A 12,172-nucleotide genomic window follows, 5' to 3' on the forward strand; every position below is an offset into this window, starting at 1 on the left:
CACTAATAATGGTGGCTCTATGGAACCTCCAGGTTCAGTGTAGCTGGGGAGTAACAGCAGGAGAGGACTATTGCTTTCATGCCCTGCTTGTCTGCTTCCCAGAGGCATCTGGTCACACAACATGATAAACAGGATGCTGGTTTGATCCAGTTGGGGTTCTTCACATATTATGACACAACTGAGGTATAAAGGTGGTTCCTGTTGGAGGGAAGCACTATCAATCAAAAGACATTCCATCTTCTCTCCCTTAACAATTTTTTTCTTGAAAATAGGTGGGAAAACGTGTGCGTGCATGTGTGCGTGCGCACACGTTACAAACTGAAGAAGACTACTACATGTGAACCCCCTGTAAAATTCTGTGAATGAGGCAGTGCAATTACACAATAAAAGCCTCATCTGGAAGCATCCAAAATTTACTTCAGTCCAGACATGGGGGTTATCATGGGCAGGAACGAGGGTTATCCCTCACCACAATGGTGACTGCATGCCTTTACTTTCTCTCATGTAATTGGATATAATATATTCCTATCATACCACTTCTAGCTGAGATAATGAAGGTCAGCGATTTAGACTGAAAAAAACTGGAACTCTCCATCCTTCCTTTGCCCATCAAACTTAATGGGCTTTTAGCTAGTTAAGAATCACAGCTGTGAATTCCGAGCCTAAGTACACATAATATTAAACATGTTCCAGTGATCTTAGGGTAGGTTTTTTTAAAATTAAAACCAAGCATGGGGGTAGGGCAATCTGGATCAGGAACACAGCTTACAGGGAGCTTTAACCCTCCCCTCCTCTCCACAATCCTGAACCCTCCCAACTGCAAACAACAATATTTATTTATTTATTATTTGATTTATACCCCACCTTTCTACAAAAAATGGCACTCACAGCGATTGAAAAAAAGCTCTTATTGGACAGATGCCAACTAATAGACCATACAGAGGAGCAAAACTTGATGTGAATATAATTATTGTCCTTTCCTAAATGCTTATTTACAGCCTAGTCTTATGCATGTTTACTTAGAAGTCCTGCAGTGTACACTATGGTTTACTCTGAAGTAACCATGCACAGGACTGCAGTGTAAGTGAAAATTACTTCCAAGCAAACATGCATAGGGTCAGGCAGATAATCCTGTGCTTTGGGCAAAGTGTAGCTCACTGTAGAAGGTCCTAGGTTCAGTTCCTCAACATCTTCACATAGGGCCAGAGGAGACTTCTCCTGGAAATCCTGGAGAGTCACTACTAGTCAGTGTTCACAATATTGAGCTAGATCAGGGGTAAGCAATGTTTTTGGGCCTGTGGGCACATTTGGCGATTTGAGAAAGTGTCATGGGCACAACCACAAAATGGCTCCAATAGAAGGCACAGCTAGTCACAAAGGGCAGGTAGTCTGCCCAAACTGTGTACAAGGCAGAGGTGACTTACAACATTCTAAACAACCCCTTTGAACCCACAGTTTTCAGTGCCAACAGAAACCTATTTCATAGAATGAAAACGCTTTTTCTCTCCCTGCTTTTCTGCCAAGCAACTCATTCCCCCATCTCTTTATCTCTCTCACTTTGGATCATCACCCATAGATGCACTATCTCTCACACTCATAAATACACATCTGTCTGTCCATCCATCCATCCATCCATCCCCCCACCCCTGTCACCTTCATTTCCTAAGAGTTTCTCTGAGCCTCATCATGTAGCCCAGAGGCATTTATGGGAAATGAAGATGGCATCCTCTGCAGACCCTCACTTTGCTTTGAAGCAATCCCAGCTGCAGGTAAGAAAATGTGTTATTTTATTTTTTTAGTGGGAGGGGTAGGGCACCTTAGTGGGTGCCAAGAAATATGTCCAGGGGGACCAACGGTGCCCATGGGCACCGTGTTGCCTGACCCTTAGCTAGATGGACCAATGGTCTGTCTCTGTATAAGGCAGGGATGGGGAGTGCGTTGCCTTCCAGATGTTGGAGTGCAACTCCCATCATCCCTCACCATTAACTATGCTACTAGGGCTGATAGGAGTTGCAGTCCAACCATTTGGAGGGCACATGTTCCTGGTATAAAGCAGCTGGTATAAGGCACCTTCCAGCCTATGTAAGTCAGTCCTATGTAAGTAAGTCAAGATGCTTGTAGAGGAGTGAAGACAGAGGAACAGCAATAGCAACTGCAGTGCCTTGCATAAATATTCACCCCCCTTTGACTTTTCCACATTTTGTTGTGTTACAACTTGGTATTAAAATGGATTTAACTAGGATTTCTTGTCACTGATCTACACAAAATACTCCATAATGCTGAAGTGGGGAAAAATCTACATATTTTACAAAATGATTTACAAATAAAAAACTGAAAAGTCCGAACTCCATAAGTATTCACCCCCTTTGCTGTGACACCCCTAAATAAGCTCTGGTGCGCCCAACTGCCTTCAGAAGTCACATGATTAGTTGAATGAGTCCACCTGTGTGCAATTCAAGTGTCACATGATCTCAGATTAAATACACCTATTTCTGGAAGGCCCCAGAGTTTGTTGGAGGGAGTATCTAAACAAACAGCATCATGAAGACCAAGGAGCTATCCAAAAAAGTCTGGGATAAAGTTCTGGAGAAGCACCAAACAGGGTTGGGTTATAAAAAATATCCCAAACTATGAACATCCACCGAGCACTGTGGATGTTCACATAATAATAATGTAATTCATTATTACAAAATGGAAATATGGCACAGCTATGACTCTGCGGTCCACAAAAACTCAATGACTGGGTAAGGACAGTATTAGAGAAGCAACCAAGAGGCCAATGGTAACTCTGACGGAGCTGGAGATGGGGCAGCTGAGATGGGAGAACTATCACCTGGACACTCCACAAAGCTGGGCTTTATGGAAGAGTGGTGAGAAGAAAGCCATTGCTGAAAAACCTGTATCAAATCCCATTTGGATTTGGCAAAAGGCATGTGGGAAACACAGCAAATGTGGGGAAAGGTTCATTAGTCTGAAGAGACCAAAACTGAACTTTTGGCCTTACCGCAAAACCTTATGTGTGGTGCAAAGCCAACAGTGATCATCACCCTGAGAACACCATCCCCACAGTGAAGCATGGTGGTGGCAGCATCACGTTGTGGGGATGCTTTTCATCGACAAAGACTGGGAAACTGGTCAGCATTGAGGGCAAGATTGCAAGGGACCTGGGACTGGGGCAGAGGTTCACCTTCTACCAGGACAATGACCCTAAACACACAGCCAGAGTTACACTGGAGTGGTTTAAGAACAAGAACCTAAAAGCCTTAGAATGGCCCAGTCAAAGCCCAGACCTCAATCCAATTGAGAATCCATGGCAAGACTTGAAAATTGCTGTTCATCAACGGTCCCCATCCAACCTGGACAGAGCTTGAGCAATTTTGCCAAGAAGAACGGGTAAAAATTGCAGGAGCCAGATGTGCAAAGCTGGTAGAGACTTACCCCAAAAGACTCACAGCTGTAATTGCTGCCAAAGGTGCTTCTACCAAGAGTTGACTGGGGGGGTGTGTGTGAATACTTATGCAACCAGCAAATGCCCTTCTTGTTTAATTGACTTTTGTGCCACAATACAAATTCAACGTGTTAAGTATGTTGTGTAAATCAAATGGTAAAAATGCCAATTAAATCCATTAAATCCACTTTAACACAACTAAATGAGGAAAAGTCAAAGGGGGTGAATACTTATGCGAGGCACTGTAGATAGTGCTATGTGGCGGCAGGGGAGCAGGGTTAACCCTGTCTAGCCCTGTTAGTGCAACAGTGTCTTGGTTTTGAGGGGACAGCGGTGTAGAGTTTAATTGGCATTGGGATTCAGACCCAGAACCTGTTCTCAGGCAGTGCTAGAGCCTATGCCGAATAATAATAGTAATAACGTGCCAACAGCCTTGCCTTTCCCTTCCCCGACTGAGGGTCTCTTGCATGGACTGCTCCAGACAGGACAGCGCTTCTCTCAAGCAGCGCCTCGTTTAACACAACCCAGAAGGAGTCAAAACACCTCTTGGAAACTCCCCGCGCCCCTCGCCCCGTAGACCGGAGAAGAGCAGCTGGGGCGGCGGGCTGAATCCGGGCCTTTCTCCTCCGCTGGTAGCTCACCTCTCTCTCAAGTGCCGGAGCCACAAGCAGGGCAAAGGCGGAGGGGCTGTTGCTCTCGAGGAGGCGGTCTGCAGCCGCGTTCTACGGGCTTCACCGGCCGCCGCCAGCGGAGTCAACAGAGCGGTGGTTGCTATGGAGACAGGGACACACGGCCGCTTCGCCCAGGTTGCTTTGCGAACGGCCCCCGGCGTTCCGTTCTCGATTGGCCCGCCGGGCGCCAGGCGGAAGGGACTCAGCAGGGGGAGCCAGACTGGAGAGGACGGGCAGCAGCTCCGCGGGAAGATGGCTCGCTGAAGCGGGCCGTTGGCCCCGCTTGGCCTCTAAAAGGAGAGGTGCCGGGGCCCAAACCTTCCGGAGAGCCTTTCCTTGGGCTCCGAATCCCCATCTCCTTCCACAGTCGTCGAAATGTCTGGGGGACAAAGGCTGACAATGACATTGTTGCACGGTGAGGGAAATGCGCCCTGCACATGTACAGAGGGACGGGGGGGGGGGAGACACACACGCCCCCTTTATTTAAAAAAACACGCCAAACACTATGGCACGTGTTAGAGGCACCCGAGAACAATACTTTGAGGCAGAAACCCATGAAAATCGATATTATTAATGGGATTCGGTGATCCAGAAAACCTCCATAGAAACCATGTTCCAGTATCCAAGCTGGGGGATAGTCGACATTCTCAAAAAATAGCCCGGAACAGCAACTTTGAAATGACCCAAATCAACCAAACTCACCAGTCATCTATATCTACATGGGAGGGATGCAGTAAACCACAAAATGTCCATAGAAACCACGTTCAGGTACAATAATCTGTGGGCAATAATCTTTATTCTTGAAAACAGACTGGAACAGCCACTTCCAAGTGAGCCAAATCAACCAAATTCACCAGTCACACACAACTACATGGAAGAGATGCAATAAGCCACAAAGCATCCACAAAAGCCATGTTCAGATATATGCCATAGTGTCTGGCATGGTGTTTGTTTGTTTGTTTTAAATTCCAGGCCATTGTATTCTTTTCCGGCTTTTATACCATCCCATGTATAGAGGCATTTCATTAGAACTTCACAGGTCATTGATGTTGGAAAACTGATTTGAGGGCTGAGCTGTGATGAGCTCTGTCACAAAGGAAGCCTTGGCTATGGGAAACCTTAATTTTATTTATTAAGTTTATATGGCTGCCCATTTGGGTGGTTTATAGGGCAAAAAGCAGAACAGATAAAATATTCCAGTCCTAGTCAAATCAAAAGATGGGCATTCATAGGAAGCTGCAGTGGAGGCTAGTGGCTCTGATTGTGGTGGGGCTGTAAATCCACTCTGGGTTTCAGTCAGAACTCTAAAAGGAGCAATCCAAGGTTCTGAAAGAAGTGAACTAGCTTTTGAATTCATTAAACTCTTCATTAGACTGAATGTTAAACATATAAACAGTGTCTGGAAAAGTTTTGGAGCAAATGAATGTCAACAAACTGAAGCTTAATTCAGACAAGAGAGAAGTACTGTTGGCTGGTACTGATGATGCCTATTTTAGATAGGGTTACATTTCATCCAGTTCTCCAGATGAAATCAGCTTTAGTCTCCATCATTCTTGTCTTAGGGCACAACCCTATGTATGTTTAGACAGAAAAAAGGACGTTTTTCTGTCTAAACATGCATAGGATCACATCCTTAGTCACTTTCAGGTTGGATTACTGCAATGCAATTTACATGGGGTTGTCCTTAAAGATGGTCTGGCAACGTTTACTAGCTCATAATACTATAGGCAGAATTTTGTCTGGGATTAGCAGGATATTATGTCATTTGTTTTTCATCAGTTTCATTGGCTTCGAATTTGTTTCCAGGCTGAATTCAAGGTGTTGGCTTTGACCTTTAAAGCTCTAAATGACCTGGGACCTGTATATTTCAGGAATTGCCTTGTCTCATGTGAATGTGCTCAAGATTTTTGTTCAGTTGCTGAGGACTTTCTTGTTATTCCCCTGCCAGTAGAGGTGTGGCTGGTGGGAATGAGAGAGAAACCCTTTTGATTGTGGCACTAAATTGTAAAAGAGCATCCCAGGAAATAATTGTCTGGCCTCTTCTTTGCCTGCTTTTAAGCATTCACTTAAAACAATAATTTCAGGGGCATTTTTTATTTAGGGCCCCAGATGACAATCTTTATTGGTGCTGTTTTCTGCTGTATTTTATGGTTGCTGTTAATTGTTATTGTATTTTAGCTGTTTGTTGTTGCATCTTGTTTTTATTTTGTACACTGCCTTGAGTATAGAAAGGTCAAATATAAATACTGAAAGGAATAGAACAAAATGGGTTGGGAAGAAATCTTACTAGGCAAGATTAAAAAGCCCTTTTTGTGTAGTGTAATAATATTTAAAACTTGAGCACACTCCAGGAGAGAGCGGAGGACAGGAAGGCCTGGCGTGCTATGGTCTATGGGGTCACGAAGAGTCGGACACGACTTAACAACTGAACAACAATAATATTTAAACGGAATGGGGAAAATGTTACACTGACGTGCAGGTCAATCCTATGTTTACTCAGAAGTAAGTCCCACTTTTTCAGTGGAGGTTACTCCCAGATAAGTGGGACTAACAGTGCAAGCCTTGCATGTATAAGCAAAACCATTGCATTCCAAGGACCTTACTCCCAGGTAAGTGTGTTCAGAATTGCAGCCTAAGCCCCACTGAACACAGCAGAATAACTTACTCCTAAGTAAGCACTCAGAGGGCCAAGCTGCTTATTAGGTTAGGCTGAACTCAAGTTGCCAACAGCTACAGTGATAAAGAAACATGATAAAGATTTTTGATGAACTCAAAAACTTGATCATTCTGGTAACTTTTTATTTGACTGTAATGGATGAACTAACCCTGAATTCAGTTATTAGTCTCCCAAGGGCATTGGACAGTACTATTCACGCACAAAAGGGAGGTATGAACAGGCTTGGGGGAACCTGCAGGCCGGCAGAACTACAGAAACATTTAGGGGAAAAAAATCCCTAAGGAGAGGCCCTTAAAACAGCCCAATGAGGACTGGGCATACCCACTGGGCAGGAAATGCTGACTGTTGGTGGAGAAATGGAAGACCGGAGCGTGTGTTGGGGGTAGGGGACAGGGGCACTACACACTACTTCATTTTGTTACAGATCTTTTTAAATACTATTACAGAACAGATATAAGACGGTGGCCGGGACAGAATGATCCGGCACTTCCGGCCCACGCGACTCCATGCTTTTTAAATCATAGTCTTAATCAGTAGACTCATACAGGTTGCTAACTTCCGAGATCCTTTAGAAATCCCCCCCCCCCGTTTTTTCTTCTCTACTTAGTTCGTGTCTCTATACTTTAATCCTCCCGGATGCCATTTCCCAGCAGGACCCGCGTTTTTTCCATATTTCGACTATCTTTTTTCTCTTCTCCGCCCAGGCTTTTCCCATCGGCCCTTGCGGGGCGGGGCAGCCAAAGTGGGTCTGCCCTGCCTGGCAACGGAAGAGCGGTAGTACGCGGGGAGCGAAGGGAGGAAGAGAGGAATGAATGGTGGTGACTCGGCAGCTCCGGGTTCATGTGGCGCTTGCTCTGGGGGACGCTGAGAGCCCTTCCCGGCTTGAGGAGAAGGGCGGCCACCAGGCAGCGCCTGAGCGGCCGGGCTCCCGCTAGCGGCGCCATGGAGCGGGCCGTGGTGCGCTGCGTACCCGCCGAGCCTAAACTCAGCGTCTCGTTCGTGCTGGGAGACGGCAGCGCCAGGCACATGCAGCGGGACCAGGCGGAGCCTCTGGGCCGGGCGCTCGCTCGCATCGCCAACAACGCCAGCAAGGGCCACGCCAAGGCGGCCAAGAAGAGCAAGAAGGCGCGGGCCGAGGCCGGGGCCCCGCTGCCGGCCCCGCCACCCCCCGCGGTGTGCCTCTTCTCCCAGGACGGCGAGGCCGTGGACGAGGATGTGCCCAACGCGGAGGCCTGGCAGGACGGGGCCGTGCTGCAGATCGGCGAGGCCCGCTACCGCGTGGAGCGCAACCCGCCCGCCCTGACGGAGCTCCAGCTGCCGCGCTCGCTCCTGGCCGGCTTCCCCCTGTGCCCCAAGCTTTGCACCGAGTTCGGCTCTCCCCGCGACTGCCTCTTCCGCTGGTTCCAGGAGCAGAAGGCCGAGCCGGCGGCGGCGGCGCCTGCCGGGGGCGCCGGCTGGGTGGAAGCCCCCGGCGGGGCCGACCGCGTCTTTACGCCAAGCAACGCGCACATTGGGCTGCGCCTCAAGCTCGTCTGCACCCCGGGCAACGGCCAGCGGCGTTACGGGCAGCCCCGCGAGGTGGAAAGCAGCGGCCCCGTGGAGGCCGGCCCGGGCGCCTGCACCTTCGACGCGCGGCACCTCTATACCAAGAAAGTGACCGGGCCGGGCCTCATCCGCACCGTCACTTACAACATCCTGGCCGACATCTACGCCCAGACCGAGCTTTCCCGGACCGTGCTCTATCCCTACTGCGCTCCCTACTCGCTGGAACTCGACTACCGGCAAAACCTGCTCAAGAAGGAGTTGGCCGGCTACAGCGGCGACATCATCTGCCTGCAGGAGGTGGACAAGTCGGTCTTCACTGACAGCCTGGGCCCTGCGCTTGATGCCTTCGGCCTGGAGGGACTCTTCAAGCTCAAAGAGAAGCAGCATGAGGGCCTGGCCACCTTCTACCGAAGGGACAAGTTCAGCCTTCTCAGCCAGCACGACATTGCCTTAAACCAGGCTCTGCTTGAAGATCCCTTGCACAAAGAACTGCGAGACAAGCTGGCCCCCTATCCCCAGGTGCAGGAAAAAGTGCTCCAGCGGTCATCTGTATTGCAGGTGAGAGAGTTAAGGGAGAGTATTGGCCACTGGGATGGGTGGGATGGATTCTGATGAGCTACAAGCATATTGTAGTTAAACAGGGTGACCACATGTAGAGAAAGGCAAGGCTTCTTATCTCTGAATCTTAGAGAAATTCAGTAGGTACATCTTTTCAGAAGCCACACTTCCATTAAAGGTCCAGGAGCCCTATCCTCCTCTGTATCGGTTGTTCTACAGCTAGTTATGAGCTGAACTTGGCCAAATCCATAAAAGCAGAGTTGACTATCACATTTTGCAATTCACAAGAGCTGGTTGGCAGTGGGGATGGTTAAGAGAAAGATGAAACGCACAGTACATTTGCTATAGTTATGCAGCACTAGCTGGCCTCTTAATTATTACAGAATTGTTCCCAGTATACATAATACTATAAATGCTTTGATTTGAGAACTCATACAGTGTTTTTTGTAGGTTTCCATTCTTCAGTGTACAAATGATCCTTCAAGAAAGATTTGTGTTGCCAACACTCACCTGTACTGGCACCCAAAAGGTAATCCTGTCACCATGATTTATGAACCATCTTAAAGTCACTTTTGGATCCTGGGGAAGGGTATACTTTTAGTAGTAACACATATGTACCATTTAAGCTTGCATAGTGTGTCTTCTGCATTGAAAGGTGATGGTTGAAGCAGCATCCTTTGCCTAGTGAGGAAATGAGTAGTCCCATTGGACAAAGATTCTTCCTAGGCTGATGGCTGAACATAATGTGTTTTTCCAAAGCAGAAAAAAAGTCCACACTTTATGTGTCTTGTAACTGAGAGGCAGAGGAGATATTGTTAACTGTGGTTGATTTAAACACCCATTGGGTTAAATCCAATGTTAGTCCTGTACAGAGCTTTTGCAGTGAATGGGACTTAAAATTGTTAATAAGTACCTTAAGACCCATTCATAGCAATGAGTCTACTTATATAGGACTAACATTGCATTTAACTTATTGGAGCAGGAAAAAGACTACTTTGAAAATATGCATCTGTTGAACTATGAGTAAAATAAAGGCACAATCCTATGCAAGTTTAGACAGAAAAAAGGCTGGTGGGGCATGCCAGGAGTAGTAGGCCTTTTTTCTGTCTAATCTTGCATAGGATTGCACCCTAATTGGCTTTTTTGAGTTGTGTATTTCATTTGGAGATGGCTGGAAAAGAACTCCTAGAATAGTTGGAGGGATGTTGAATGTCTTGAACTGAATGTTAAGCCTTTCTAGCCCTAAAAATGATTTACTGGACATGATTTCTAAAAACTTGTCTTTATTTTCTTGTATCTTTAGGTGGAAACATCCGTCTAATCCAAGCTGCAATAGCATTGTCCCATATTAGGCATGTAATGCATGACATGTATCCTGCTACACCTCTCATATTTTGTGGGGATTTCAATAGCACACCATCAACTGGAACATACAGTTTTGTCAACAGTGGCACTATTGCTGAAGATCATGAGGACTGGGGCTCAAATGGAGAAGAACAGCGGTGTACTATGTCTTTAACCCATCCATTCAGACTTAAAAGTGCTTGTGGAGAACCAGCCTACACTAATTATGTTGGAGGCTTCCATGGATGTTTGGACTACATTTTCATTGATGCAAATGCTTTGGAGGTTGAACAAGTAATTCCACTGCCAAGTCATGAAGAAGTAACCACTCATCAGGCCTTACCAAGTGTTTCACACCCCTCAGATCATATAGCACTAATATGTGACTTAAAATGGAAATAGACTTAAAAAAAAAGATCTTGGTATTTGTTCCTTGCTCTAAAGCAAGGAATTTGGGCTGCTGTAGGAGAATTCAACTTGATCATGAGTTTTGACAAAGGAGAATTGGATAACAAGTGTTTACATGCCTGTTAATAATACGCCACATTTTCAGCTCTTTGTAGCTGGTCATAATTCTCATATCCAGAATGCTGTTATGGCCAGTGCTGTGTTTTTTTATTCTAACAAGGAAGGGAGTCAATGTGTAGTGCTCTTTTAAAGTTGAATTGTCCTATTACCTTTTCAGGTGCTTTTAAAATGGCGGATAAAAGTATTTTGTTTAAACCGAATTTATATAAAAAATGGAACAACTGGAAGTCTTTTGGTAAATATCATACTCTGTCAAACTATTGCTCTTGCCTTCTGAGGATAAGGTATTCCTTGACAAGCTGCCAAAATTGTGTAAATGTATGCTGCCCCTATAAAACTATCCATATTAATTTAGCATTCCAAAACTGATTTGGCACAATTACCTGCTCTGAGGTGTTCTACGGGAGAAAAACTTGTTCATGTAAACCATAATAATTGTACTTAAATAAAAAAAAAATGACAATATGTTTTAGCAGTGATTTCTTCTGAATCTGGAAACAGTGATCTGCAAAAACTAAAGACTCAAGCCTGCTTTTTTGTAATGTACAATAACGTAAACTGAATTTTTTAAATATAGTGTGTGCCTTGCTTGCTCTCACTTAATGTTGCAATTGATTTATTTTTCTAGTTGTCTATGGGCCTTATGCAATTCTGCTGCTGTGCTTCTGTTTTTGTTGTGCCAGCCAGACCCACCACTGGCGCTTCCTAAAGAACCCCTGGGAATGCTCATTGATAAGGACAAGTCAGCAGAGCTTCCTTCTGTAAGCTCCGCTGACGTGCCCCATTCCAGAAACTAATGTGTGGGGCTTGTTTCTGTTTGCATCAGGAATGGATCCACTAGCTTCCCGTTGCATGAGTGGTGAGTCCTGCTAGCACGTAGGCATTCTTGGATACCACCTATTGTCTTCAAGGCAACTCAGTATCTGCTATGAAGTAGTATCTGTGCTTCATAGCATAAATATGATCACATACCTGCAGTGTGCTGTTCCAAAATTTGCTTATTCTGATACCCTTCCAAGGTTATAAAGGAAAAATGAGAGAAATCTTCATACATGTCTTCTTTTGTTGTAAATATATATTTTGGGGGGTGTGGGGGGGGGAAGACATGGTAAAAAAAAGTCAGCAAGGGGAAGTTGTAGTCTAGACAAGAGTTGAGCACCAAAAGCACAAACCTTTTAGCAAGAGCTCAACAAATATTGGGAGCACATAACTATTCAGGCTTTAAATGTGGAAGACTTGCTTACAAATTGAGAGCCTTACTAACAAATGTGGATTCCCACATGTTTGTGCTTTGCTATTCAAATAACTTAATAGAAACATCCAAACCCATGTAGCTTTGTACAGCTGTATATAGAGGGCCTGTCTAGAATTTCTATTCAGTGAGATTATGGACGGGGTCAA

At 45.8% G+C, this 12,172-nt stretch overlaps 2 protein-coding genes across 2 annotated transcripts in view; one reads left to right on the forward strand and one right to left on the reverse strand.

Moving 5' to 3' along the window:
- DNAH12 (dynein axonemal heavy chain 12) overlaps positions 1 to 4,283 on the reverse strand; it is a 181,808-nt gene extending 177,525 nt beyond the window's left edge. The window contains exon 1 of the mRNA XM_084840071.1: positions 4,090 to 4,283. The gene's annotated coding sequence lies outside the window, so the exon portion shown is untranslated. The remainder of the gene's footprint in view (positions 1 to 4,089) is intronic.
- A 3,286-nt stretch (positions 4,284 to 7,569) lies between these two features.
- PDE12 (phosphodiesterase 12) lies at positions 7,570 to 11,811 on the forward strand. Its single transcript, XM_084840065.1, has 3 exons — positions 7,570 to 8,899; positions 9,350 to 9,428; positions 10,203 to 11,811. The coding sequence occupies exons 1-3, from the start codon at positions 7,637 to 7,639 to the stop codon at positions 10,643 to 10,645; spliced, it is 1,785 nt and encodes a 594-aa protein (XP_084696191.1). The 5' UTR covers positions 7,570 to 7,636; the 3' UTR covers positions 10,646 to 11,811.
- Positions 11,812 to 12,172: the final 361 nt, after the last annotated feature.

Source organism: Heloderma suspectum, chromosome 2 (genome assembly GCF_057233095.1).
Source record: "Heloderma suspectum isolate Gila_16-S chromosome 2, 16-S_ref, whole genome shotgun sequence".
NCBI classification, from domain to species: domain Eukaryota; kingdom Metazoa; phylum Chordata; class Lepidosauria; order Squamata; family Helodermatidae; genus Heloderma; species Heloderma suspectum.